Below are 27,777 nucleotides of genomic sequence, written 5' to 3'. Positions count from 1 at the left end.
TGACAACCCTTTCCATGAAGAATTTTTTCCTAATCCAATCCAAACCTCTCCTGGCACAACTTGAGGCCATTTCCTCTTGTCCTGTCGCTTGTTCCTTGGGAGAACAGACCAACACCCTTCAAGATGTTCCAGGGGAGGTTCAGGCTGGCCATGAGGAAAAGGTTCTTCACCCGGAGGGTTCTGGACACTGGAACAGGCTCCCCAGGGAGGTGTCACGGCCCCAAGAAGTGTTTGGACAACACCCTCAGACACATGGTGTGAATTTTGGGGTTGTCATTCTCGGGGACAGCAGTTGGACTTGAGGATCCTTGTGTGTCCCTTCCAACTGAGGACATTCTGTGTTTCTATGATTCTACCTCCTTGCCAGCATCTGTGATTGAACTGTTTCCCCTCCCCCTCAAACCCGAGGGCTTTACCCCGTCCCAGAGCCGCGCTGGAGCCGCGCGCTGCCCCCGTTGTCCATGCGTTGCCGTGCGTGGCTCTGGCAGCCCTGGGCCTGCCCACGCCTGGGCTGTGGGGCCGCCAGGCAGCACCCTTGCCTTGCCCCACGGCCGTGGGGCGGCGGGAGCCAGTGCCGCGAGCAGCTGTGCGGGGCTCCCCGGCCGTGCTGCTCCCTGCCGCCGCGGGCTGACCCTCGCCTCGGCCACGCGTGCCGCGCCGTCACTGGGGCCGAACCCTGACCCCGCTCTCTCCCCCGAGGCCTGGGCGTGCTGGAGGCTGGGACCCAGCCCCGAGCCAGCGGCAGCTCCTGAAATAGCAGCCGTGGCCGCTCCCTGGCTGCTTTTAGCTGGCCAGCAGCTGTGCCAGGGCTGGGAGGGCAGGACGCCTGGCACACACTCAGGCAGAGGGAGTCGTGCGTGGGATCGCTGACCACACTGGCGCCAGCCTCTCCTCCTCTCCCACCAAGAGCCGTCACTCGGAGGGGCGGGAGCCCAGAGCCAGATGTTTGCCAAAGCCACAGCGTAACATGTGCGTAGCAGAGATCCAGCCAGGGCAGGGCTCCAGATGAGCTCCCCGCCTGCTGACTGCGCTCGCTGGAGATGGGGAGGACAGCCAGGGAACGGAGCCCCGAGCGGCTGAGGAGCGCTCCATCCCTTTCCAGCACTGCGGGCTGTGTAGGGGGCACAGGGTGAGCAGTGGGGCTGGGAGGGCAAGGAATGGCTGTGTCTGAGGGGCCCTGGTGTTGCCTCTGGGTGGGCCTGTGGCGGAGAAGCTTTGACTCTGACAGCTGATGTGTGAGGCTGCGCTTCTCCATCCAGCCCCGACTGCGAAACGTAGGAGCTTTGTGGTGTCATGGCTCCTCTCGTACCTCCCGTCTTGCCTGGGGACTAGGAGAAGGGCATGAAATAACAAGGCCTCTTTGTCCTCCCAGTTCTCCATGCAGAGGGGAGAGGCACACGTGCCCTCACAACACTCAAAGCTCCCTAAGATGGGTGCCTTGCTTTCTTTCTGCCTAACCCTGAGCCATCTCGCTGCTCTGTGTCATCCAGCTCTGCTTCGCTTTGGCCGCAGCGCTCCGTGAGACGCTCCTCTGCCCAACTGCAGGGAACACGAGCGGCGTCTTCTCACCGAGTGCTCAGGGAAGGAGGGGCAGGCAGCAGACGTGGCTGACAGTGCCGTCGGGGCTGTGGTGCAGGTCTGGTGGAGCAGATCGGCGCTCAGAAGGACTGGAGCTGAATGGGGAACTGAATGGCGGTCCAAGGAGGCCGTTGGCTGGAGGTCACAGAATGGCTGAGGCGGGAAGGGAGGAGGTGACCTCTTGAGACAACCTAGTGCAACCCCCCCATGCTCAAGCAGTGCCATCTGGGTTGGTTTCCAGGGACCATGTCCAGACGGCTTTTCAATACCTCCAGGCATGGAACCTCCACCACCTACCTGGGCAACTTGTGCCAGCATTTGGTCACCCTCGCAGTAGAAAGTGCTTCCTGCTGTTCAGCGGGAGCAGTTTGTGCCCTTTGCCTCTGGTCCTAGCACTGGCCCCGCTGGGAAGAGCCTGGCTCTCTTCTCTTGGTGTTCTCTTCCACGTATGGATGTATCTCCCCTAGCTGTTCTCTTCTCCAGGCTGAACAGTCCCAGCTCTCGGCCTTTCCTCATAGGAGAGATGTTCCGGTCCCTTCTTCGCCTTCGTGGCCTTTCGCTGGGCTCTGTCCAGTGTGTCCATCTCTCTCCTGTGCTGGGGAGCCCAGCACCGGGCCCAGCACTCCAGCTGTGGCCTCAGCGGTGCTGAGCAGAGGGCAGGATCGCCTCCCTCAGCCTGCCGACAGCGCGCCTGACGCAGCCCAGGGCACTGTTCCCCTTCTTCGCGGCGAGGACACATTGCTGTCTCATCTTCGGTCGGTGTCCACCAGGAGCCCCGGGCCCTTCTTGCCGAGCTGCTCTCCGGCTGGGTGTCCCCAGCACGTTTTCCACAAGCTGTCCCGCCCTAGGTGGGGGACTTTGCCCTTGTTGAGCTTGCAGTTCCCGTCAGCCCAGCTCTCCAGCTCCTCGAGGTCCCTCTGGATGGCAGCGCAACCTTCTGGGGTGCCAGCTGTTCCTTCCAGTCTGGTGTCATCAGCAAGTGTCCTGAGGTGCACTCTGCTTCACCATCCAGGTCCCAGTGAGGGTGCTGGACGGGGCCGGACGCAGCACTGACCCTGAGGTACGCTGCCAGCCACTGGCCTGCAAGCAGATGTTTTGCTGCTGACCAGCACCCTCTGGGCTGAGCCGTTGGGCCCGGTTTCAATCCACCTCGCTGTCTGCTAGCCCAGCCATTCTTCAACAGCTTGTCTGTAGGATCTTATGGGAGACAGTGGTAAAGGCCTTACAGAAGTGCAGGTGGACCATATCCACTGCTTTTCCTTCATCTGCCAGGCCGGTCATTTATCAGGTTGGTCAAGCACGACTTCCGTTTGCTTGGAGCCATGCTGATTACTCCTGATGATTTCCTTGTCCTTTATGTGCATGGAAGTGGTTTCCAGGATTAGCTGCCCCATCACCTTCCCAGGGACCGAGGTAGGACTGACTATCTGTAGCGACCTGGGTCCCCCTGCTCACCCTTCTTGAAGGCAGGAGTGACGTTTACTTCCCTGCAGTCTTCAGGCACTTCTCCCAAACACTGTGACTGAGCAACGATGACTGAGAGTGGCCTCAACGGCATCTGCCATCTTAGCACTTGTGGGTGCATCCCAACAGGGCCCAAGGACTTACGTATGTCCAGTTTGCTTAAGACCTCGCTGACCTGATCCTCTTCAACAAGGGTACCTCTTCTTTGTTCCAGCTTCCCTCCAGTTTCGGGGACACGGGACCCCTGGAGACAGGTCTTGCTGGTAAAGAAGGCGTTAGGTACCCCAGACCTGTGTGTCCCGTCCCACCAGGTCCCGTCTCCTTCAGCTGTGGGCCGCGTTTCCCCAGGCCTCTCATCACCTGTGCGCTCACAGAACCCTTCTTGACTTTGACATCCCTGCCAGATTCAAATCCAGCTGGAAACTGAGTGCAAACAGCTACATTTTCATGTAATTACAATGATCAGTTAGTGATTTCAGCAGAAAATGCCCGAATGTATTCCCTGAGCCCCTCCATGAACAACCTTTTCTATACCCATCAAAGAAAAGTCTTCAAAACACAGCGTCAGGTTCATCCCCTGGGTTCTTTAACACATTTTTGGGTCCCAGGGGGCATATGCCATTTCATTTGCATCCATTATATATTAATAAAAGGAATAATATATTTTGCCTGTCACTTTCACCCAGTTTCTTTTCCTAACTTGGCATCAGCAACCTGATTTAGCCGAAGACGCCTCTGCCCGTCGCAGAGGACCGGACTAGACGGCCTCTGGAAGTCGCCTCCAACCCGAACTGTTCTGTGGTTCCATGGCTCGGTGCTGTTTAGTGCAGAAACAACAGCAGCGTGCCCCAGCCTCACGCCACCCCTGTGCGGCTCCCCTCGCGTTTACTGGTCCGTCCCTTGGGCCTCAGCAGCTCTCCCTGGCACGCAGGTGGTGCTTGTGCCGAACTGTAGCTATCTTACGTTAACATTTTGCACTTTGGTTTGTTTTCCGGTTAGCGCAGTTCTGCTGGCCTGCCCTTTGTGTGCCAGCTTTCACAAACTGCGTGGTCTTCCTAAGTCTGAGCTCACAGGATCTGGATAATCACATCTCTAAATATTAGAATCATAGGATCATGGCATAATTTGGGTTGTAAAAGACCCTTAAGATCATCAAGTCCAACTGCAAACCCATCATTGCCGAGTCCACCGCTAAACCATGTCCCTTAGCACCACATCTACCTGTATTTTAGATACCTCCAGGGATGGTGGCTCAACCACTGCCCTGGGCAGCCTGTTCCGATGTTTGATAACCATTTCTGTGAATACTTTTTTCCTAATATCCAATGTAAACATCCCCTGGTACAACTTGAGGCCATTTCCTCTCATCTATCACTTGTTGCTTGGGAGGAGAGACCAACGTCCTCCATGGCCCGAGCTCCTTTCAGGCAGTTCAGAGATCAGAAGGTCTCCCCTCAGCTCCTGTTCTCCAGCTGAACCCCCAGGTCCCTCATCTGCTCCATCGCACTTGTGCTCCAGCCCCTCACCAGCTCCGTTCCCTTCTCTCCACTCCCTCCAGCACCTCAAGGCCTTTCTTGGCATAAGGGTCCCAGAACTGCCCCAGGATTGGCGGTTTGTCCCCCCAGGTCCCAGCACAGGGACGGTCACTGCCCTGGGCCTGCTGGCCACACCAGTGCTGGTACCAGCCAGGATCCTGTGGCCTCTTGGCCACCTGGGCACACGCTGGCTCATGTTCAGCCGCTGCCACCAGCACCCCCAGGGCCTTTTCCAGCCGCTGTTCCCCAGCTGCAGCGTCCATGGGGTTGGTGTGACCCGGCACTTGGCCTTGGTGAACCTTGTAAAAATGGCCTCAGCCCCTTGATCCAGCTGTTCCAGACCCTCTGTACGGCCTTCCGGCCCTCACACAGATCAACACTCCCACCCAACTTGGTGTCATCTGCACACTTAGTGAGGGTGCCCTGGATCCCCTCCTCCAGATCACTGTAAAGAGATTAGACAGAACTGGCCCCAGCACTGAGCCCTGGGGACGCCACTCCTGACCGGCCACCAGCTGGCTTGATTTGGCTCCATCACCACAGCTCTTTGGGCCCAGCTGTCCGGACAGTATTTTACCCAGCAAAGAGTACAGCTCTCCAAGCCATGAGCTGCGAGTTTTTCAGGAGAATGCTGTGGGAAACAGTATCTAAGGCTTTACTAAACTCTACACAGCACCCACAGCCCTTCCCTCACCCACTGGGTGGGTCGCCTTGTCACAGAAGGTCGAGCTGGTCAAGCAGGACCTGCCTTTCACAAACCCGTGCTGACTGAGCCCCGTCACCCGGCTGTCCTGTACTGCCATGTGGTGGCACTCAGGATGATCTTCTCCACAGGATGATCTTCTCCCTGGCGCTGAGGTCAGACTGACGGTCCTGCAGCTCTCCAGATCCTCCACCCATCCCTTGTAGACGGGCATCACACCTGCTAACCTCCAGTCATCTGGGACACCCCAGTTAGCCAGGACTGCCGGTGGGCCGTGCGTGAACAATTCCGCCGTCTCTCTCAGTATGCTGTGCACTGTTTGTCATGCATTTGGACTTGAGAAAGTCCTCAGACTTCTTACAGTGTTTGCAAACAACTTGCGTAGACACGGAGAGGCTGTCCATGTACAAAACACCCTGCTGGGCTGCCTGTGGGGCTCACTGCCCACCCAGCAGCTGTCGGCGTTTGGATGCCTGTGTCCTCTCTCCCCATCCTGCTCGGGGTCACGGCTCAGCACTGATTGACAGCGGCCTGTACTGAACAGCTCGTCTGCAAAGTCTGCCGGTGAAATGCAGCGTTTCCCCAAACAATGCTGGTGGTCCCTGGCTCCGGAATCAGTCTCCAGCCCCTGATTTCCATTTGGATCTCCAGGTTGCACCAGCAGTGCCAGGACGCTGGCCTCTGGCTCGGGCTGTCAGCGACACGTCCTCACTGGCTTCCCTCTGCCTTCACCTCCTCTTGCTTCACTTGTTTAGAATGCAAAATCTTAGCTCCCCTCCGTCAGGTTTTCCTTCGCAGCCCAGCCTTTGGTCCGCGCTGCTACACGGTGTGCCCTTGGCTGGTGTGAGGAGAAAACAATAAAACCCAAGCATACAACCTACTACTAAATAACCTTAAAATTACCAGCCTATCTTGTCGTCTGCAAGTACAAACTAGGACTGAAACATGGGCTAACGAGCGGCACGGGGTCCTGCTGACCACTGCTGTCTGTCGCCGTAGTATAAGCTTGTTCCAAGTCAAACAGGGGGTGTCTCCTGGCCCTTGGGAAAAGGGCTGGTTCATGCTTCTTCCTGCCTTCACTGGTGAGTGTTCTCTCTCTTGGGCTGCGTATCACCTGGGCACCGTCAGCCGTGCCTGCGTGGGGAGGCTTTGCCCTTGCCAGGACCCATGGAAAGAGTCATCTGAAAGATGGGCCCTGGACGTGCTGGAGCTGTGAAAACAGCCAAGGAGGGAGTTCTGGAGGTGCTAGAGATGGGTCCCGGCGGGCAAAGCAGAGAAGCCTGCAGGTGAGGGCAGGGGGGCAGAGCGTGAGCGCAGGAACGTGTTCGTTCTGCTGTGTGACAGTGCCGAGTGGAGGCTTCGCAGGATGAAATAGATGGAATCACCGTTTTTGCCACGTTCGGGAGTGTCTGGGAGATGTGGACTCTGCTGGACACACCGCCCAGCAATCCGTATCTCTTCTTGTTGTCCGCTGGCCCTCGGCAGCTGTGACCCTGCCGTGGGTCGTGCACAGAAGTGGGGAGCTGCAGGACGATGTACGTGGTGCTGTATGCGTGGGGAGGGTGCTGGGGTGCCGTAGCCTTGGTGTGAGGCTCCTGCCTTCTCGTGGGGACACGAGCCCATGAGGAAAAGCCGGCTGGTCCTGCCGCCTCCGCCTGTAGATGAACAGGGTTTGGGGGTGCTGGAGCCCGCCCAAGTGCGCGGCGTCTGCCCCGCGGGCCCAGGAAAGGAGCGCGTGCGTCCAGAGGAGAACTGGGAACGGCCCGGGTGTGACGGGGAGAAGAGGAGCAGGAGCATCTGTTGCTGGGTTCGCTGCAGCAAACTGGGGCTGCTGTGAGTGGTGAGACAGGGACCCTGCGGAGTTCGGGACCAGGGGCCGTACAGCACCGGGTGCACCGAGTGCTGGACGAGGAGCCAGAGGGCAGCTCTGCGCAGCAGCGCGGGCCGGGGGGAGCAGGGGAAGCTGCTTCGCCAGCGTCCGGGAGCCTGTGCTGAGCTGGATCACTGCAGCAGGGGCCATTCGGATTGCAGAGACCTTGCAAGTCTCTGGTCCAGCCTCCTTCTTGAAGCTGTTGGGTCAGACCAGGCTGCTCACAGCTCATCCAGCAGCGTCCTGAAAACCCCCAAGGATCAACGACTTGCTCCAAACCCGGATGGTCCTCACCGGGAAAAATCTTTCCCCGTGTCCAGCCTGAGGTTCTCGTTTCAACCCGCTCTGGTGGGCTCTGTTCTAGTGCTGTGCACCGCGGTGCAGGGCCCGGCTCTGCTCTAGTGCTGTGCACCGCGGTGCGGGGCCCGGCTCTGTTCTCGTGCTGTGCACCGCGGTGCGGGGCCCGGCTCTGTTCTCGTGCTGTGCACCGCGGTGCGGGGCCCGGCTCTGTTCTCATTGCTGTGCACCGCGGTGCAGGGCCCGGCTCTGTTCTCATTGCTGTGCACCGCGGTGCGGGGCCGGCTCTGTTCTCGTGCTGTGCACCGCGGTGCGGGGCCCGGCTCTGTTCTCATTGCTGTGCACCGCGGTGCAGGGCCCGGCTCTGTTCTCGTGCTGTGCACCGCGGTGCAGGGCCCGGCTCTGTTCTCATTGCTGTGCACCGCGGTGCAGGGCCCGGCTCTGTTCTCGTGCTGTGCACCGCGGTGCGGGGCCCGGCTCTGTTCTCGTGCTGTGCACCGCGGTGCAGGGCCCGGCTCTGTTCTCGTGCTGTGCACCGCGGTGCAGGGCCCGGCTCTGTTCTCGTGCTGTGCACCGCGGTGCAGGGCCCGGCTCTGTTCTCGTGCTGTGCACCGCGGTGCGGGGCCCGGCTCTGTTCTAGTGCTGTGCACCGCGGTGCAGGGCCCGGCTCTGTTCTAGTGCTGTGCACCGCGGTGCGGGGCCCGGCTCTGTTCTCGTGCTGTGCACCGCGGTGCGGGGCCCGGCTCTGTTCTAGTGCTGTGCACCGCGGTGCGGGGCCCGGCTCTGTTCTCGTGCTGTGCACCGCGGTGCGGGGCCCGGCTCTGTTCTAGTGCTGTGCACCGCGGTGCAGGGCCCGGCTCTGTTCTAGTGCTGTGCACCGCGGTGCGGGGCCCGGCTCTGTTCTCGTGCTGTGCACCGCGGTGCGGGGCCCGGCTCTGTTCTAGTGCTGTGCACCGCGGTGCGGGGCCCGGCTCTGTTCTCGTGCCGTGCACCGCGGTGCGGGGCCCGGCTCTGTTCTCGTGCTGTGCACCGCGGTGCGGGGCCCGGCTCTGTTCTCGTGCTGTGCACCGCGGTGCAGGGCCCGGCTCTGTTCCCTCGATGGCCCCGTGGGTGCTGGCAGCTCTCTGCTGGGTCTGCAGCCTCCTCCCGCAGGACGAGCGGCCCGGGCACCCTGCAGCTCCTTGTGGGCAGCTGCTCCAGCCCTGACCGGCTCCGTGGATTCACCCGAACTCGCTGCGGTTTGTTGAGGTCTCTCCTGTCCCGGGGGCCCCACGGTCCCTGCGGTGTCTAGGTGTGGTTTACCAGGACCGACGAGAGGGGAGGACAGTCCCGGCCCTCCAGCTCCGGGCTGTGCCCCTGCTTGCACCCCGGGTGCTGCTGCTGGGCTCTCCTGGTCACCGGGGCTCGTGTCCCGCTCAGCACCCACCCGTACCCCAGGACGTTGTCCCCACAGCTGATCCGCAGCCTGGCCGTCCCGGGGAGCGGTGGCGCAGGGCCAGAGTAGCGCTTGGCGCTGGTCCTCGCCGAGGCGCACACGGTCCCCGTCAGCCCCCTCCTCCCGCCTGGCCGAGGCCCGCGGGTGCCCGTGCCTGTGTCAGCTGCGTCCCCCTGCCCAGGCCGGGGACACTTGTCACCCTGACGAGCGAGCGCTCTGTGCCTGCACAGAGTGAGGGTCATTGCTGAGGATGTTCGGCAGGAGAGGTCCCCGGGCTGGTCCCTGTGGACACTTGTCACCCACCCCGCTCTGAGCCCAGCATTCCAACCCGTTTGTGACCACCCGCTGGTCCAGCCCTCCAAACATAGCATCCTGCCTTGGACATGAGGACGGTGGGAGAGGATGCCAAAATCCTTCCTGAAGTCAGGGCGATTGTTGTCCAGAGCCGTCAGCCACAGATCCGTCACTGCACCGCGGGAAGCAGACAGGACAGTCAGTCCACGCTGTTCCCTCCCAGGCTGCTCCTGTGGCTGAAAACGTGCTCCGGGGGGCTACCCCATGATTGTCCCAGGGACCGGAGTGCGGCAGACAAGACTGTAGACCCTCGGATCACCCTTCTTGCCTTTTCTAACGGTGGGGCGAAATATTCTCTTTCCTCCAATTGTCAGGGGTCTCCCCTGATCTCCACCACATTTGAAAGAGCAGCCCTGTCAGCACCTGTCGATGCAGCCTGTGAGATCCCATGGATTTCTACTGATCAGGTTCACTGAAGAAATCCTGACTTAGTGTTCATCCCTGTCTCGTAACTCCCTGAACCCTTCCAAAAAGCATGGAGGCCTGGGAGACCTTGTTGGTGAAGGCTGAGGTAGAGGAGGCGTTGAGTGTCCCAGTCGTGTCTGTGTCTGCTGCCGCTAAATCACCCACCGCATTCATAAATGCGCCTGTATTCAGCCTTTTGCTACCAATACAGTGGTAGAGGGTCTTCTTAGCAGCCTCAGTTTTCCTTGTGAGTCTCAACCTCATTGAAGTTTTCATTCCTGACACCATCCCTCCATGCCTGGGCAGTGTTAATAAAGTCCTCTTTTGCAGCTTGCCCCGCGCCCACCTCCCATATGCTTCCTTTTGGCGTTGCAGCTTAGCCCTAAGGTCGCTGCTTAGCCGAGGCCATCTGCTGATACGTCTCCTTGTTTTGCTGAGCACCGGGCTGGACCGTTCCCGTGCCGGGCTGTGCTGTCCCGATGGACCGTTCCCATGCCGGGCTGTGCTGTCCCGATGGACCGTTCCCATGCCGGGCTGTGCTGTCCCGATGGACCGTTCCTGTGCCGGGCTGTGCTGTCCCGATGGACCGTTCCTGTGCCGGGCTGTGCTGTCCCGATGGACCGTTCCTGTGCCGGGCTGTGCTGTCCCGATGGACCGTTCCTGTGCCGGGCTGTGCTGTCCCGATGGACCGTTCCTGTGCCGGGCTGTGCTGTCCCGATGGACCGTTCCCATGCCTGGGTGTGCTGACCCGATGGACCGTTCCCGTGCCTGGGTGTGCTGACCCGATGGACCGTTCCTGTGCCTGGGTGTGCTGTCCTGATGGACCGTTCCCGTGCCTGGGTGTGCTGTCCCAATGGACCGTTCCCGTGCCTGGGTGTGCTGTCCTGATGGACCGCGCAGTGCTGGGTCTGGGCACAGCTGGCACAGGGCACAGTGCTGGGTCTGGCCATGGCTGGCACAGGGCACAGGGCGCAGTGCTGGGTCTGGCCATGGCTGGCACAGGGCACAGGGCGCAGTGCTGGGTCTGACCACGGCTGGCACAGGGCACAGGGCGCAGTGCTGGGTCTGGCCATGGCTGGCACAGGGCACAGCGCGCAGTGCTGGGTCTGGCCACGGCTGGCACAGGGCACAGGGCGCAGTGCTGGGTCTGGCCACGGCTGGCACAGGGCACAGGGCGCAGTGCTGGGTCTGGCCACAGCTGGCACAGGGCACAGGGCGCAGTGCTGGGTCTGGCCACGGCTGGCACAGGGCACAGGGCGCAGTGCTGGGTCTGGCCATGGCTGGCACAGGGCGCAGTGCTGGGTCTGGCCACGGCTGGCACAGGGCACAGGGCGCAGTGCTGGGTCTGGCCACGGCTGGCACAGGGCACAGGGCACAGTGCTGGGTCTGGCCACGGCTGGCACAGGGCACAGGGCGCAGTGCTGGGTCTGGCCACGGCTGGCACAGGGCACAGGGCGCAGTGCTGGGTCTGGCCATGGCTGGCACAGAACGCAGTGCTGGGTCTGGCCACAGCTGGCACAGGGCACAGCGCGCAGTGCTGGGTCTGGCCACGGCTGGCACAGGGCACAGGGCACAGTGCTGGGTCTGGCCACAGCTGGCACAGCGCGCAGTGCTGGGTCTGGCCACGGCTGGCACAGGGCGCAGTGCTGGGTCTGGCCACGGCTGGCACAGGGCACAGGGCGCAGTGCTGGGTCTGGCCACGGCTGGCACAGGGCACAGGGCACAGTGCTGGGTCTGGCCACGGCTGGCACAGGGCACAGGGCGCAGTGCTGGGTCTGGCCACGGCTGGCACAGGGCACAGTGCTGGGTCTGTCCATGGCTGGCACAGGGCGCAGTGCTGGGTCTGGCCACGGCTGGCACAGGGCACAGCGCGCAGTGCTGGGTCACCAGCGCTGCCCGGGCTGAGTGGGCTCTGGGAGGCTGGATGAGGGCCGGGCTATCCCAGGAGCAGAACGAGAGGACAAGGCAAGGAGGGAGAGTAACGCTCCCGGTGCTGTGCACGGCTGCAGCGGGTTCCAGAGAAATCCCGTGCTCGCAGCCAACGCCATCTTAACAAGGCCAAACGGCAGGCAGGAGCACCGGCCCGTGCTACTCAGAAACCCCGGCCTCATTCTGCACTCGAGCAGGATGCTCTGCAGGACCCTGACTCTCAGCCTCCTTTCTCTTCAAGACCAAGATCTGGCTGCTGTCAGAAACACAACCCTTGTGCAATATCAAGATGCATTGGTGCAGCCCTCATCTCCTGACGGCAAAGGATTTCCCTTTGCAGAATGGGCTCCTACAAGATAGAACAGGAAGGTTACGGGCCAGAAAACCCTCTGACTCTGCAGCTGGTTTATCCAGGAAGGGGGTGGGCTGCCTGGTCCACCTGGCAATACCAGCGCACAGGGGTTCTGAGAACAACCTTGGTCTTACAGGGGAAGAATCAGACTCTGGGGTAATAGCAGTGATTAGAAGTAGGTGTTCAGCAGAGAATGTAAAGAACTGTAGAAACAATTAACCGTGTCTCCCTTCTCACTGCTGGTCTGGCTGGGTCTGTGAATGGGAACATCTGGAGTCGCGATGTCGGAGCTGCAGGGTCACCCCGCTCTGTGCCTCATGGAGCACCCTCTGGAGCCCCAGCACGGGGAGAGTACGGGGCTCTGGCTTCGCGGTCAGACACAGCACAGAACATTTTCACCAAATGGGAGGTCTCACTGCACCTGTGCTTTGGGGATGTCTCTGCTCTCGGTACGTGGGGTTGCAGCTGCACACGCTGTGGTCTTGGGCAGAAAACAGCATGCACTTCAGCTCTGAGCATTGTGCCTGGTCTGCCTGTGGCGATCCTGCAAGCTCGCGCAGGCGTCCTGTGCGGATGAGGTGACCCCACAACTTTGTGCGCACCTCATACCTGCATGCTGACCCTGCAAGCTCGTGCAAGCGTCTTATTCGCAGCCGCAGCCTCCTGCGTCTGTTCTGGCTCCTCCGGGGAGCAGCAGCCCTGCCCCGCGGGCGTGCAGAGCGCAGAGGTGGCGGTGCCGTAGGAGCTGCCTTCGGGCTCAGAGCTCTGACTCCCACAGATTCAGCAGCGGGCCCTACACAGCCCTCAGTGGGGTGTTTCCTGGGCTGCTCCATAGACAGCTCGACCCCATTTCCCTCGTACTTCTCAGGCAAACATCAGGAGCCTCATAAGTAAGCAACAGTAAAACCAGCTGTTGGTCCAAGATTTGGGTGGGCGCTGGACGGAGAGCCTGGGGCTGCCCTGCTTTAGCTTCTAGCGAAGTTCCTAGAGAAATATCCAGACTCGGTTTTAAAATTTCCAGGAGTGGTGAATTCACCACAGGCCGTGATGAGCCCTTTTGGTGGTTAATTACCCCCACAGCTAAAAACGTGCAGGATGTCCCAGACTGCGCGTGCTCCGCGGTCTGCGGCTGCGTGTCCCGGCTGGACAGAGGTGTCTGCCATACCCAGTGGCTGCTCAGACCCTCCCCGGGAGGCATCGCCCCACCACGCCGGGGTCTGTGCTGCCCTCGGGGTGCTGTCGGGCGCTGCGGAGCTGGACGCCGGCGGCCAGCCCGGTCCCACGGAGCACACAGAGTCTGCGGGCGGGAGGGCCTGGCCGGGGCGCCACAGCCACAGCCACGGCCACTGAGCTGTGCAGCTGCCGCACGCTGAGCTAGCACAGTTCACTGCTCCTTCAGGGGTTTGTCGTTCCTGTGGCTTTTCTCTGGGCACCACTTTAGCACCACCCTCTAGTGACACTAGGACCAGACACAAGTCTCCAGCAGTGGGTGCACCGGTGCTGGTGTAGCAGCGACGTGACCTCCCTTGGGCCCTGCGTGGGCTTGTACCCGCAGGATTTGTGTTAGACATTGGTTCACAGTCCCACAGCAGGATGGGGAGGTGGAGTGCCCGAGATGAGAAGGGGAACCCCTCCGGGGTGCCTTGCCCTGGCTGCACAGCCAGCAGCGCCCCCGGTGCCCGCCCGCCGGCCCTGGAGCAGTCTGGCGGGGAGATGCCTCTGGGTGCCAGGGAGATGGTGCTGTGCTGCTCAGTGGTGAGACCTCATCTGAGTCTCCCCGTTCCCAAAACCTGACGCGGCGCCTGTGGCAGAAGCTGGATCTCCAGGCAGCATCCGCCGGGGTATCGCAGCACGGCTGCATCAGAGGGCGGTTTGGGTGGGGGAGTGGGGCTGTCCCAGAGCCCCAGAGCCCCTGGCCTGAGGAGCCTAAAGAAAACACCTTCCTCTGCTGCAGGGCTCGTTGCTGGGCAGTGTATTGAAGCAGCTGGCGTGCGTTTGAGAGCACCTTCAGGGTGACAAGCAGTCCGTTTTGAAGGAAACAAGTTATTAATTTGCCACGCAGTGCCTGTTCCAGTCACCGTGGTAGTGTACCAGTTTCAGGTGCATTTCCATCTGCAGCAGCAGTGAATGCTACCAGCTGAAAGCCAGACATAGCCCACGATTCTACTGTTGGTGCAGGGCTGTTACCCAGTAGTAGCAGCCAACGTGGAGTCAGAACACAGGTAACCTGAATACAGGTTTCAGCAACGTCGGTGAGGTCAGATTTGTGCTCCGAAATGACCACAGTGAAGGGGCTGGGGCAGGAGGGAGGGCGGATGTTGCGCTGGGGGCAGGCAGGTGGGTTCAGTTTCCCAAAGAGCCTTGGGCCGGGCTGCTGCCATGGCACCTGTGGCTCTGAGCTCTGCAGCTGGAGCAGGGAAGGGGGATCCTGTTTCATGGCGCTTCTTCTGGCAGCTGCTGCGGGGTTGAGGAGCAGGTTCTGTGTACAGGAGCATGGTGCTCATTGCAGATGTGCTCTCAGCTTCTCCCCTCGGGCTTCCCCCCAGACCATGGGCAGCGGGACAGGATGGCTGGTGAGGGTGTGTTGCAGGTGCCGCCTGCCCTCCCTGGGTGCGGGACCCACCGGGCGCTCCGGGGCGCCGCCTGCCCTCCCTGGGTGCGGGACCCACCGGGCGCTCCGGGGCGCCGCCTGCCCTCCCTGGGTGCGGGACCCACCGGGGGCTCCGGGGCGCCGCCTGCCCTCCCTGGGTGCGGGACCCACCGGGCGCTCCGGGGCGCCGCCTGCCCTCCCTGGGTGCGGGACCCACCGGGCGCTCCGGGGCGCCGCCTGCCCTCCCTGGGTGCGGGACCCACCGGGGGCTCCGGGGCGTCGCCTGCCCTCCCTGGGTGCGGGACCCACCGGGGGCTCCGGGGCGCCGCCTGCCCTCCCTGGGTGCAGAGCATACGGTGTGTGGAGAGGGAGGTCCCACCTCTACCTGATGTACTCTTTTCTCCCTGCCCCAGCTGTTCCCTGCGCTCTCTCGTTGTTCCTCCCTGTCTGACGGCGGGGGGAGCGGTTCGGGCTGGGGGCCCAGCCCGGAGGAAAGCGCCGTTCGCAGCCCCCAGCCGGGCCCTTCCTTGGCGCGCGAGCAGCGTTCCTGCGCCGCTCGCTCACGGGAGCCGCGGCCCCAGCGCTGCTGCTGGGAGGAGCTGTGGCTGACGAGGCCTGAACTCCGCTTCACCCGGCCTGGCCCAGCTGCCTCCCTCCTGGCTCCGTCCTCCAGCTTTGTTCTCCGTGCACAGCTCCCAGCTGGTGGATGAGCCACGGGCAGCGATGCTGCGGTCGGGGGAAGGAGCCGTTTTCTGCTGACCTGAGCGCTGCAAGGAGCCCAGGGAGGAGCTGGGGCCTTGCAAGCAGGGAGCAGTTCCAATCCTCCTGCTGTGTCTGTAACTGCTAATGCAATTCTTGCGGCCCTGGCTGTCTCTGGGCGCCGCCTCAGTCATCCTCTGAGCCCAGGGCTACTGGGCACAGAGCTCGGAGAGCAGGACAGAGCCAGGGTCATGGTGAAAAGGGGCTGTTTTTCTTCTCACCCTAAGTGTCTTTGCAGAAAAGAAGGAGCAGAGGGCCAGGGCAGCTGCTGTGACAGCGTGGGTTGTCCCCGGCTGGCCATCAGCTGCGTGCGATGGGGCTGCTTGGCTGCTGGATCCTTGGCCTGGCCTTTCTGCACCCCCTCTCCATGTGGCCTTTTCCTTTGCTAAGTCGGGTCTGTTGACCGGGGCCGTGGATGTGGCCCCAGGGGTGCAAGGGGGAGGACAGAGACAGCATTGGGTTGTGGACGTGGTGATGGGCTGTGTTGGGCTGGTGGTCTTGTGACGGTCGCCCTGTTCATGTGGTGTCTTCCCTCATCCAGGTGACAGCCACAGATGCAGACAGCGGCACGTTTGGCTCCCTTTCCTACTCCATTGGCTCTGGCATCGTCAGCGTTGTCCCCACGCAGTTCAGCGTCGACAAGCACACGGGGCAGCTGTGCACTGTGCAGCCTCTGGACCGCGATGAGGGCACGTCTGCCTATGACTTCACCGTCACTGCGGTCGATGGGGTGAGTGCTGGAGAGGCGGCAGGGAGGCCGTGCTGCTGAGTCAGCACCGCGCAGGAGATAGTCATAGAATCCTTGCGCTTGGAAGAGACCCTCAGCATCAAGTCCAACCATAACCTGACTCTAGCACTGACCCGTGTCCCTGAGAACCTCGTCTAAACGCCTTTTAAAGTGGTGACTCCAGCGCTGCCCTGGGCAGCCTGTTCCAACGCCCCACAGCCCTTTCCGTGAAGAACGTTTTTCCTCATACCCAATCTAAACCTCCCCTGACACAACTTGAGGCCGTTTCCTCTTGTCCTATCACTAATACTGTAGAGATGCTGTTGTCCTTGCCCCTGTTCTTTGCACCATCTCTGATCTGGTCCTTCCACAGGGTGGCCTGAACTCCATGGTGTATGTGAAGGTTTTCCTGGAGGACATAAACGACAACCGCCCGGTGTTTTACCCGCTGGAGTACGCTGCCAGCATCAGCACACAGAGCATGCCGGGTACAGCCGTGCTGCGTGTGACTGCCCACGACAAGGACGAGGGCCTGCACGGAAAGGTGACCTACCGCATCGTCCTGGGAAACTCGCCCCCGCTCTTCTCCCTCAACAAGGACACAGGTGAGCGAGCTTGGGACAGCCAGAGAAGGCAGCGGTCAGAGCAGGGAACGTGGCCAGGGTAGAAGCCAGCCCGCAGGTCACTGCTTGGCCACCTCAGCAGTGCACTCGTTCTTCCCTAGGTGTCATCTCCCTCTCATGGTCCCTGAGTGGCAAAGCCAACACCTTGGTGCAGCTGGTGATCTCTGCACAGGACGGCGGGGGCCTGCAGGCACAGCCAAATGCCCGGGTGAACATCAGCATCGTGGAGGGCACGGTCTCGCCCCCTGTCTTTGAGCAAGCTCAGTACTTCTTCACAGTGCCCGAGGACATGCTGCAGGGTGCCAGCGTGGGAGCTGTCCGGGCCCAGAACCCTCCAGGTACGGGCCTGTCCCTTTTGTAAACAGTCACCTTCCCTGTCTCTGAGTCATCCTGACGGTCCAACACCAGGTTCCCCACAGAACAGCCCTGGCTGGGAGCGTCACGCCCGCGCAGGAGCACGTGCATCCAAACGTGCACCCGCGCGATCGTCGCTCAGTTCAGTGCGTGCTCTGACGTGCTTACGGATGTGTGTACACACACACTTGTGCATAATCTGTGCACAGAAGCACATGTACACAGTGCTGCTGCGCACCCCTGACCAGTGTCTGCCGGGCGCTGCTCCAGCGCCGCCGCTGCCCAGGGGAGCCAGGTGCGCGAATCATTCTTCCTGTCTCCATTGCCTTGTCCGCAGGTCATGCTGATGACATCTTTTATTCCATCTCCTCGGGGGATCCTCATGGCTACTTTTCCATCGACTCTGCCTCCGGGCAGCTCCGCACCAGCCTGCCTCTCGATCACGAGTCCCAGGCCGTCCTCGTTCTGGATGTGCAGGCCCGAAGCGGTTCGCCTCCTGCCTATAGCAACACACGCGTGAAAATCTCTGTGTCAGACGTGAATGACAACGCGCCACTGTTCCCAGCCCCCTCTGACTCAATTCTGCTGCCGGAGGCCACAGAGCCTGGGACTACAGTGTACTCTCTGCAGGCTGAGGACCGCGACAGCGGCGCCAACGGGCAGGTGCATTTTGAGCTGGTGTCAGGAGGTGACGGCACCTTCAGCGTGGAGCGCTCGTCGGGGGCGGTGCGGCTGGTCGGCGCCCTGCAGTATGAAGCCAGCTCAGCCTACAGGCTGGCCATTGTGGCCCGAGACAGTGGCGTTCCCCAGCTCAGCTCCACGTTCACGCTGCTGGTGCATGTGCAAGCCGAGCACGACAACGGGCCCATCTTCGACACGCTCACGTACCGCGTGGAGGTGCGGGAAGGGGTGCCTGTCTCCACGCACTTCCTGCAGGTGCGGGCCCTGGCGCGCGATGCGGAGTCCGCGACCCTCACCTACCACCTGCGTGCGGACGGGGATGCCGCCAGCTTCGGCATCATGCCCGACAGCGGCTGGCTGTACGTGAAAAGCGCGCTGGACCGGGAGACGCGGGACCTGTACGTGCTCACGGTGCTGGCCTCGGCGGGCGGCGGCGCCGCGGGGGCGGAAGCCCGGAAAACGGGTACCAGCACCGTGCGGATCAGCATCACCGACGAGAACGACAACAGCCCCCGGCTGAGCGAGGAGCGTTATTTCTTCACTGTTGCTGAGAATCAGGCTCCTGGCAGCAGCGTGGGGAGAGTGATGGCAAGTGACCGGGATGCTGGGCAGAACAGCCGGCTCACCTACCGCCTGCTCCAGCACGATCCCAACTTTCTTATCCACACACAGACAGGTGAGAGGCGTCCTGGCTTAGGCTGGCGCTGGCTGGAAAGCCATCAAAAGCCATGCGGGCCAGGCCAGTGCCACAACAGAATATTCATCCTCCCTGCTGGGCTCCCCAGCAACGTACCTGAGCACAAGCTCTTCTCTAAAGAGGTTTTTGGGCTGAGCTGTGTCCGCACTTCTTCTTCACAGGGGAGCTCAGCACCAAGCACAGCCTGGACCGGGAGCAGCAGTCCAGCTACCAGCTCTTGGTGATCGTGCAGGATGGGGGAGCACCACCCCGCAGTGCCACGGGAACCATCTATGTCACTGTGCTGGATGAGAACGACAACTCTCCTGCTTTCCTTCACGTGGCCAGCGGTCAGGAGCTGCCGGTGCAGGTGGGGGTAGCAGGCTGGTGACGCGGGGCTGTGATAGCCTCTGGTGTGGGGGCAGGTGCTTCTGCAGGGCCAAAGGGAGGGGGCAGGGGCACCCAGGAGAGTTTTGGGGTGGGAGGTAAGCAGGCACGAGTTGCATCTCTGCAGCAGCCAGGGCAGTCTGGTGAATCAGATCGAGATCTGGTAAGACAGGCGTGTCCTTGGGAAATGCGGGCGTCCCTGTGCACAGAGCAAGCGAGGACTGCGGAGGGCTCTGAAACCAGCAGGGCTGGGCAGCGGGCAGGAGCTCGTGGCTCACACACGCCTGCAAGGAGGGAAGGTGAAAGGGAGCCCTAACGAGACAGCAGAGCCAGGGCTAAACCGCTTGTGAGCAGGGAGGCACGGGGTGCCATTAACTTCCAGGTCTCAGGACTTTTGGTATAGGCACTCGGCTTTCTGAGAGGTCGAGAAAGTGCTGCCCAGCTGTTCTTAGCCCAGCTTTCCCCCCCAGCTGTGTGGTGGCAGCGGTCACCGGGCACAGCGCGCCGCAGACCCAGTCGTGTCTGTGCTGCTCAACAAAGGGGGTGAGGACTGACCCTCCACCCCCGTCCCAGCCGCTGCATCTGCCCCGCCGTGTCCCCTGTGGAGTGGCACACGTGGCGGGGGCTCGCTCCGCGGTGTCCCCTGTGGAGTGTCACACGTGGGGGTTCGCTCCGCGGTGTCCCTTGGCGAGTGGCACACGTGGCGGGGGCTCGCTCCGCGGTGTCCCCTGTGGAGTGGCACACGTGGCGGGGGCTCGCTCCGCGGTGTCCCCTGGCGAGTGGCACACGTGGGGGTTCGCTCCACGGTGTCCCCTGTGGAGTGGCACACGTGGTGGGGGCTCGCTCCGCGGTGTCCCTTGGCGAGTGGCACACGTGGCGGGGGCTCGCTCCGCGGTGTCCCCTGTGGAGTGTCACACGTGGGGGTTCGCTCCGCGGTGTCCCCTGGCGAGTGGCACACGTGGCGGGGGCTCAGGGGCTCGCTCCGCGGTGTCCCCTGTGGAGTGGCACACGTGGCGGGGGCTCACTCCGCGGTGTCCCCTGGTGAGTGGCACACGTGGTGGGGGTTCGCTCCACGGTGTCCCCTGTGGAGTGGCACACGTGGCGGGGGCTCACTCCGCGGTGTCCCCTGTGGAGTGGCACACGTGGCGGGGGCTCAGGGGCTTGCTCCGCGGTGTCCCCTGTGGAGTGGCACACGTGGCGGGGGCTCGCTCCGCGGTGTCCCCTGTGGAGTGGCACACGTGGTGGGGGTTCGCTCCACGGTGTCCCCTGTGGAGTGGCACACGTGGCGGGGGCTCAGGGGCTCGCTCCGCGGTGTCCCCTGTGGAGTGGCACACGTGGCGGGGGCTCGCTCCGCGGTGTCCCCTGTGGAGTGGCACACGTGGCGGGGGCTCACTCCGCGGTGTCCCCTGTGGAGTGGCACACGTGGTGGGGGCTCACTCCACGGTGTCCCCTGTGGAGTGGCACACGTGGTGGGGGTTTGCTCCACGGTGTCCCCTGTGGAGTGGCACACGTGGCGGGGGCTCAGGGGCTCGCTCCGCGGTGTCCCCTGTGGAGTGGCACACGTGGGGGCTCGCTCCGCGGTGTCCCCTGTGGAGTGGCACACGTGCTGGGGGCTCGCTGGAGCTGGCCAAGCAGCGCTGGCAGCAGCGAGCAGGGCGGGCAGCCGAGGCCCTGACCTCGCCTCCTCTGCGGAGTGGGCAGGACCTGCAGCTGGAAGGATGTGCCGGCTCCACATGTTGCTTTGCTTCAGGCAGCGTGCCCGAAGCCACCTGCACTGTGCTAGGTTTGAACCATGGCGGTGGTGGCCGCCCGTTTCTGCCGCAGGTTGTGCCCGGGCCGCACGCCGCAGGGGCGGGTCGGAGCAGGCAGGGCTGTACCGGCGGGTCGCTGCCACGGCTGGGTGGCCACCAGCAGCTCCAGTCAGGCCTTCCCCGTTCATTACTTACAACCTTCCTCTCCCAGGTCACAGCCGTCCCTTGGCCAGCCCCCTCCCTGCGTGTCCAGCTGGTGCTTTCTGCTCGCGAAACTGCCTGGCAGGTGCTGGCCTGGATGAAGGCACCTCTCGGGCTGGTGGAGGCAGAGGAAGGCAAAGGGAGTCTTGTCCTCTCTCGGAGCAAGGCTCTGGCTGCAGTCACCCTGCGGGCCAGGGACCAGCCAGCAGTGGCATTGCTGCGGCTGAACAGGCTCTGCAAAGTGGCATTGCTGGCGCTGTGCGTGCTGCGTCCCGTCTCCGCACAGGGACACCTGCCCGCGCTTGCACAGCAGCCTCTGCCCGTGGTCCCAGCGCTCGGGGGCGCGAGATGCCGGGAGCCTCCGGATAGAGCTCAGGAGGGCTCGTCTCGTGCAAACGTACCACATAGCGTACGTGGCCCCCAGGGGACAGAGCAAGGCTGGGACAGATCTAGAGTCCTGGGGCAGGTGAACGCTGTGGGAGTTTTGAACTAAACCAATACTTGAGCACTTAGGTTTGAAGCTCTCCTGCTCGAAACACTGGCAGGGAAGGACGAAGCACGGGAAGAAGCCACTGTTAATCATGAGTGAGGTGTAGAAGAAAGGCTTGGAGGGAAAAGTAGAAATGGAATGATCAATGCAAAACTCAGTGATTTATTGCAGACTTGCTCAGTGAAGAGTTCATATCAACGTTCATTAGGCAAAGCAGAGGGAGGTTCTGTATCAGCAGCTTTCCGCATCAGCTCGCGGGCGTCTGCGGCTGCGGGGCTGCAGCACGGGCTGGCCAGGCGCGCTGGAGACACGGCGCAGGACCCGGCGTGCTTGCGCGGGGGCTGCTCTAGCACTGGGTCCTGCCAGGGAACGGTCCCTGGGAAAGGGAGCGCGGAGAGGGAGGAGCGTTTGTTTTCAGAGAGAGGGGCTGTCACTGCTGGGTGCCTGGAGCTGCTGTCCCTGCGAGTTAGCATTTTCATGTACCCTCCAGAGAGGTGACGGTTGGCTGTTACTGGTCTGTTTATAGTGACAAAGGTGAGAGGTCCCTGTGAAAAACTGTAGAAGGATCTTGTTGTAGTGTTCAGTCAGGAAAGAAGATGGGAGACAAGATTCACTGTTTCTAGCTGGAAGGTGATGCACGTGGCAAAAAGCAATATGAATTTCACACGGTGGTGGGCTCTGGCCTGGCTGCTTAAGCTCGGGGAGTAGACTGGGGCATTGCCATGGACGTGTTGTGAAGATGCCACCCGGGGCTCAGCCGCGGGCTAAAGGCAAACCCAGTGCTGAGTTTAGTGGAAAAGGAGCAGAGAATGGAAGAAAAGACCGCGACCCTGCACCTCAGATTCCGCACGCGCTCCCTGCCTCAACTCCGCTAAACGAGCAACAGCGCCAGAAAAGGGTCAGAGAAGGATGTTGACGTGATCTCCTGTAGGTAACGGTTTCCGTGAAGAAAGAAGTGCCTGTACGTTCCTTGGCATGGGAGGCACTGCGGGAGTGTAACCGAGGTGTGCAGGGAGCGGCACCGAGAGGGTCCCGGGGAAACGGGCGGTTTTGTGAACTACTCTTTCTTCGCAGTACCAAAGCTAGGCGGCTTCGTAAGGAAGGACCAGGCAGCAGGTTTAAAATAAACAAGGGCAGTGCTTTTTCATGCAGAACATAATTAAATTGTGAAATCGTTGCCAAGAGTTGCATGGGTTCAAAATTAGATGAATTCATGGAAAGAAAAAGATCCGTCAAAGGCTGCTGAGCAGAGCTGCGATGTGTCTCAGGAAGCGACTTCCCCAGGCTGCTGGGGGCTCACGGGGCGCTGCTCGTGTGCACCTGGCTCGTGCCTCTGCTCGTGGATCCGCTGCCGGCTGCTGCCCGAGCTGTGCCAGCTCGGGACGGCCTTGTGGCCTCCGGGCCAGGCTGTTTGCAGCCGCCCTCCTGGAGGGTGGACGTCTGACCTGCAACGAGCCCACTTGGTGGCCCTTTACTGGGGCTTTGCAGAGGCAAGACCGCCTCTATTGCTGTTTATCCCTCTGTTTATGTGTCCGAAATGGCATCTGTACATGGAGCCTGTGTGGATGCTGCTCGTCTGACTCCTCTGCTGAGTCACTGCTGTCCTCAGATGCGTTTGTTCCCTGTGGAAGGGGAGCGCGGCCACGCACGAGAAGCAGGAGCCCCTCGTGTCCTGGATGAGGGGGATGAGGGTGGTTAGGGATGAGGGTGATGGGGGATGAGGGTGGTTAGGGATGAGGGTGATGAGGATGGTTAGGGAGGAGGGTGATGAGGGTGGTTGGGGATGAGGGTGGTTAGGGGTGAGGATGGTTAGGGATGAGGGTGATGAGGGTGGTTAGGGGTGAGGATGGTTAGGGATGAGGGTGATGAGGGTGGTTAGGGGTGAGGATGGTTAGGGATGAGGGTGATGAGGGTGGTTAGGGGTGAGGATGGTTAGGGAGGAGGATGATGAGGGTGGTTAGGGGTGAGGATGGTTAGGGATGAGGGTGATGAGGGTGGTTAGGCGTGAGGATGGTTAGGGATGAGGGTGATGAGGGTGGTTAGGGGTGAGGATGGTTAGGGAGGAGGGGGATGAGGGTGGTTAGGGGTGAGGATGGTTAGGGAGGAGGGGGATGAGGGTGGTTGGGGATGAGGGTGGTTAGCCTGTTACGGGGCAGGGGTCGAAGTGGCCTCCTGAGCGCGGCCCCACTCGGAGGTGTCCACGCAGACACTCCTTTTCATAAGCAGACAAGCTATATTTAGGTCTTCTGCCTCCATCACTGCTGCGAAATGCTGTTCCAGATTCCTTGATCTGGTAGTTTGAAACCGTCTCTCCATTTCCAGCCTAAACTAATTTCTGACCACTTTATATTTATTTGTTCTTGTGCCAATATTGTGTTTTTGCTTAAATAGCTCTTCTCTGTCCCTGGAATTTCCCTCCGCTGCGCAGTGTTTACAGAGCGCAGTCACATCGCGCTGGGCCTGGCTGAACGAGCCCGGCTCCTCTGGCCTCCCGCGGCGCCACCAGCGCGGTGCCAGCGGCTTGTGCAACAGCGTGAGCGCTCGCAGCCCTTTCCCTGCGTTCTCGCTCGGATTCCGTTTATGTTTTTCGTAAATGCACTGAAGTGGTGCGGCACAGAGATCACCCAGCACAGCTGCGAGGATGAGTGGTGCTGCGGGGCTGCTGGTGGGACGTGAATGTGAGGTCCGGGACCTCAGGAACTGAATCCGATGTCCTCTGGGCTGGAAGAGGCCGCAGAGCGCGTGCGGAGCGGGACGCTGCCCGCAGGGCGCTGCGGGACAGGCGGGTCTGCCGCGGGCGCGCGGCTCCGGGGCGCTCCCGAAAACCGCCGGGCAGGGCGGGCGCGGCTTGTGTTCCGTACCCGTCCGGAGAGGCGCCGCAGGCAGCGCTGGTACACGCGGGCTCTGCCAGGGAGCTGGAAACTCGCCTCAGAACGCGGGCTTAGCTGAGCACACGTGTAACTGATGTCTCGACGGTACTGCGGTGCACTGGTTAAATGGGGACAGGTGGTCAGCAATGCTCACCAGAAACAAACGGCAGAGGGAAAGGCCATGAGAGTCCAAGTGTCCGAGCCCAGGAAGAACTGCCAGCTGCATTTCCAGAGATCACAGACCTCCTGGGCTGGCTGGTGGGACCTGAGGAGATCGGAACACCCGCATTGCGGGGTGGCTGGTGGGACCTGAGGAGATCAGATCACCCGCATTGCGGGGTGGCTGGTGGGACCTGAGGAGATCAGATCACCCGCATTGCGGGATCACTGGTGGGACCTGAGGAGATCGGATCACCCGCATTGCGGGGTGGCTGGTGGGACCCGAGGAGATCAGATCACCTGCATTGCGGGGTGGCTGGTGGGACCCGAGGAGATCAGATCACCTGCATTGCGGGGTGGCTGGTGGGACCTGAGGAGATCAGATCACCCGCATTGCGGGATCACTGGTGGGACCTGAGGAGATCAGATCACCCGCATTGCGGGATCACTGGTGGGACCTGAGGAGATCAGATCACCCGCATTGCGGGATCACTGGTGGGACATGAGGAGATCGGATCACCCGCATTGCGGGGTGACTGGTGGGACCTGAGGAGATCAGATCACCTGCATTGCGGGGTGGCTGGTGGGACCTGAGGAGATCAGATCACCCACATTGTGGGATCACTGGTGGGACCTGAGGAGATCAGATCACCCGCATTGCGGGATCACTGGTGGGACCTGAGGAGATCAGATCACCCGCATTGCGGGGTGACTGGTGGGACCTGAGGAGATCAGATCACCCGCATTGCGGGATCACTGGTGGGACCTGAGGAGATCAGATCACCAGCATTGTGGGATGGCTGGTGGGACCTGAGGAGATCAGATCACCCGCATTGCGGGGTGACTGGTGGGACCTGAGGAGATCAGATCACCCGCATTGCGGGATCACTGGTGGGACCCGAGAAGATCGGATCACCCGCATTGCGGGGTGACTGGTGGGACCTGAGGAGATCAGATCACCTGCATTGCGGGGTGGCTGGTGGGACCTGAGGAGATCAGATCACCCGCATTGCGGGGTGGCTGGTGGGACCTGAGGAGATCAGATCACCCGCATTGCGGGATCACTGGTGGGACCTGAGGAGATCGGATCACCCGCATTGCGGGGTGGCTGGTGGGACCTGAGGAGATCAGATCACCCGCATTTCGGGGTGGCTGGTGGGACCTGAGGAGATCAGATCACCCGCATTGCGGGGTGACTGGTGGGACCTGAGGAGATCAGATCACCCGCATTGCGGGGTGACTGGCTCGCACCTGTCAGTGCTCGCACCTTTGCATTTGCAGCTGAAGGGATCTGTTGGGGCAGAGTGACCAGGACTGTCGCAGAGCCCTGGATTTTTGTAGCTGCAGAGACCTGGGACATAACATGTGTGAAACAGTGCCCTCCCGTCACCCGCGGGTCACTGCTGCTGCATGCCCCGGTGCTGCTGAGCTGGTTGTGGAACAGGGCAGGATGGGAGGAAGGCTGGCCAGGCAGAAATGCCCTTCGCCAGCTTTGCTGTGGACGTGTCCGTGTTGTCCAGCCGCAGGCACAGCCCGTGGGCCGTGCCGGGAGGTCTGTGCCGTGGGCGAGGCGCGGGGCTGCTGTCGGGAAGGTGCGGGTGCTGCGGCGTGCCCGGGGCGTGTGGGGCAGGCTGAAGGGTGCCCTGTACCACTGAGCTGCTCCGCGCGCTGTGCCGCAGGTGCTGGAAGAGAAGCCATCGGGACTGCTAGTCGCCTCCCTGCAGGCCAAGGACCCCGACGAGGGCGAGAACGGGACCATCGTCTACTCACTGATAGGTATGAGCTGAGAACTGATTAATCGACGCTGTTCTCTGCCTCACAGCCATCATCCCTGTGGGCACGCAGGTGCCCACCGCCCCAACCCTGCCACACCGCACTCCCTCCTCCGTCCCAACCTGCCCCTGTGCTCCCTCCATCCCAACCTGCCCCTGTGCTCCCTCCATCCCAACCTGCCCCTGCGCTCCCTCCTCCATCCCACCCTGCCCCTGTGCTCCCTCCATCCCAACCTGCCCCTGTGCTCCCTCCATCCCACCCTGTGCTCCCTCCATCCCAACCTGCCCCTGTGCTCCCTCCATCCCAACCTGCCCCTGTGCTCCCTCCATCCCACCCTGCCCCTGCGCTCCCTCCATCCCACCCTGCCCCTGTGCTCCCTCCATCCCAACCCGCCCCTGTGCTCCCTCCATCCCACCCTGCCCCTGTGCTCCCTCCATCCCACCCTGCCCCTGTGCTCCCTCCATCCCAACCTGCCCCTGCGCTCCCTCCATCCCACCCTGCCCCTGCGCTCCCTCCATCCCACCCTGCCCCTGTGCTCCCTCCATCCCACCCTGCCCCTGTGCTCCCTCCATCCCACCCTGCCCCTGCGCTCCCTCCATCCCACCCTGCCCCTGCGCTCCCTCCATCCCAACCTGCCCCTGCGTTCCCTCCATCCCACCCTGCCCCTGTGCTCCCTCCATCCCACCCTGCCCCTGTGCTCCCTCCATCCCACCCTGCCCCTGCGCTCCCTCCATCCCACCCTGCCCCTGTGCTCCCTCCATCCCACCCTGCCCCTGCGCTCCCTCCATCCCACCCTGCCCCTGTGCTCCCTCCATCCCACCCTGCCCCTGCGCTCCCTCCATCCCACCCTGCCCCTGCGCTCCCTCCATCCCACCCTGCCCCTGTGCTCCCTCCATCCCACCCTGCCCCTGCGCTCCCTCCATCCCACCTGCCCCTGCGCTCCCTCCATCCCACCCTGCCCCTGTGCTCCCTCCATCCCACCCTGCCCCTGTGCTCCCTCCATCCCACCCTGCCCCTGTGCTCCCTCCTCTCTGCCACTTCTGCAGCATGTCACCCTCTTCCTGCAGGAGCCTGGGCAGAGCGTTTCACGCTGCACGTGGCTACTGGAGAGCTGCGCACTGCCACGGTTCTGCGGCGGGCTGACCGTGCTGAGTACCTCTTCACCGTGACAGCCAGTGACCGGGGCACGGTGCCTCGCAGCACGTCGGCCATCATTCGCGTTCAGGTATGCAGCACCCCAGGTCCTCTCGTCCCTGCACCGTCTACCGCTCACTCGCCTCTTGGAGGTCACCATCCAGCTACTTGAAGCCTTCCTCCCCTCCTTCTCACCCTCCACCACCTTCGTCCCAGGGCACCCTCTGCCCCTGCTCAGCTGTTGATCCAGCCCTGAAACCTCTGTGGAGAACCTGGGACGGGACAGGGTGCGTCCATCTGCCCCTGGGCATGTTCTCATTTGTAAAGAGGTCAACAGCGTTAATAGTAAGCACTGCTGTCTTTTCCTGACTTGAACAGTCAGCCCTGTCCTAGATACGCTGCTGCAGAGATTCCCTGCATGGAGGCATTAGTTAGGATCATAGAATCATTTGGGTATGAAGGAACCTTCAAAGCTTCCCCAGTGGCACCCCTGCCATGAGCAGGGACATCGTCACCAGCTCAGGGTGCTCAGAGCCCCGTCCAGCCTGGCCTGGGATGTCTCCAGGGATGGTTCATCCACCACCTCTCTGGCCAACCTGGGCCAGGCTCTCACCACCCTCAGGGCAACAATTCCTTCCTCATGTCCGGCCTGAATCTCCCTCCTTTAGTTTAACCCATCA

General features: G+C 61.9%; 1 protein-coding gene across 1 annotated transcript in view; it reads left to right on the top strand.

Annotated features, from left to right (window-relative positions):
- The window catches only part of DCHS1 (dachsous cadherin-related 1), a 60,847-nt gene that overhangs the window by 13,217 nt on the left and 19,853 nt on the right, over positions 1-27,777 (top strand). Inside the window, 7 exon segments of the mRNA XM_065058596.1 lie at positions 15,813-16,001; positions 16,372-16,603; positions 16,723-16,959; positions 17,313-18,332; positions 18,515-18,702; positions 25,870-25,966; positions 27,031-27,188. Of these exon segments, the coding sequence (XP_064914668.1) occupies positions 15,813-16,001; positions 16,372-16,603; positions 16,723-16,959; positions 17,313-18,332; positions 18,515-18,702; positions 25,870-25,966; positions 27,031-27,188 (2,121 nt within the window).

Source organism: Columba livia, chromosome 1 (assembly GCF_036013475.1).
Source record: "Columba livia isolate bColLiv1 breed racing homer chromosome 1, bColLiv1.pat.W.v2, whole genome shotgun sequence".
Lineage (NCBI taxonomy): Eukaryota > Metazoa > Chordata > Aves > Columbiformes > Columbidae > Columba > Columba livia.
The sequence above is the reverse complement of the archived record's forward strand: the minus strand, read 5'-3'. Positions and strand labels throughout refer to the sequence as shown.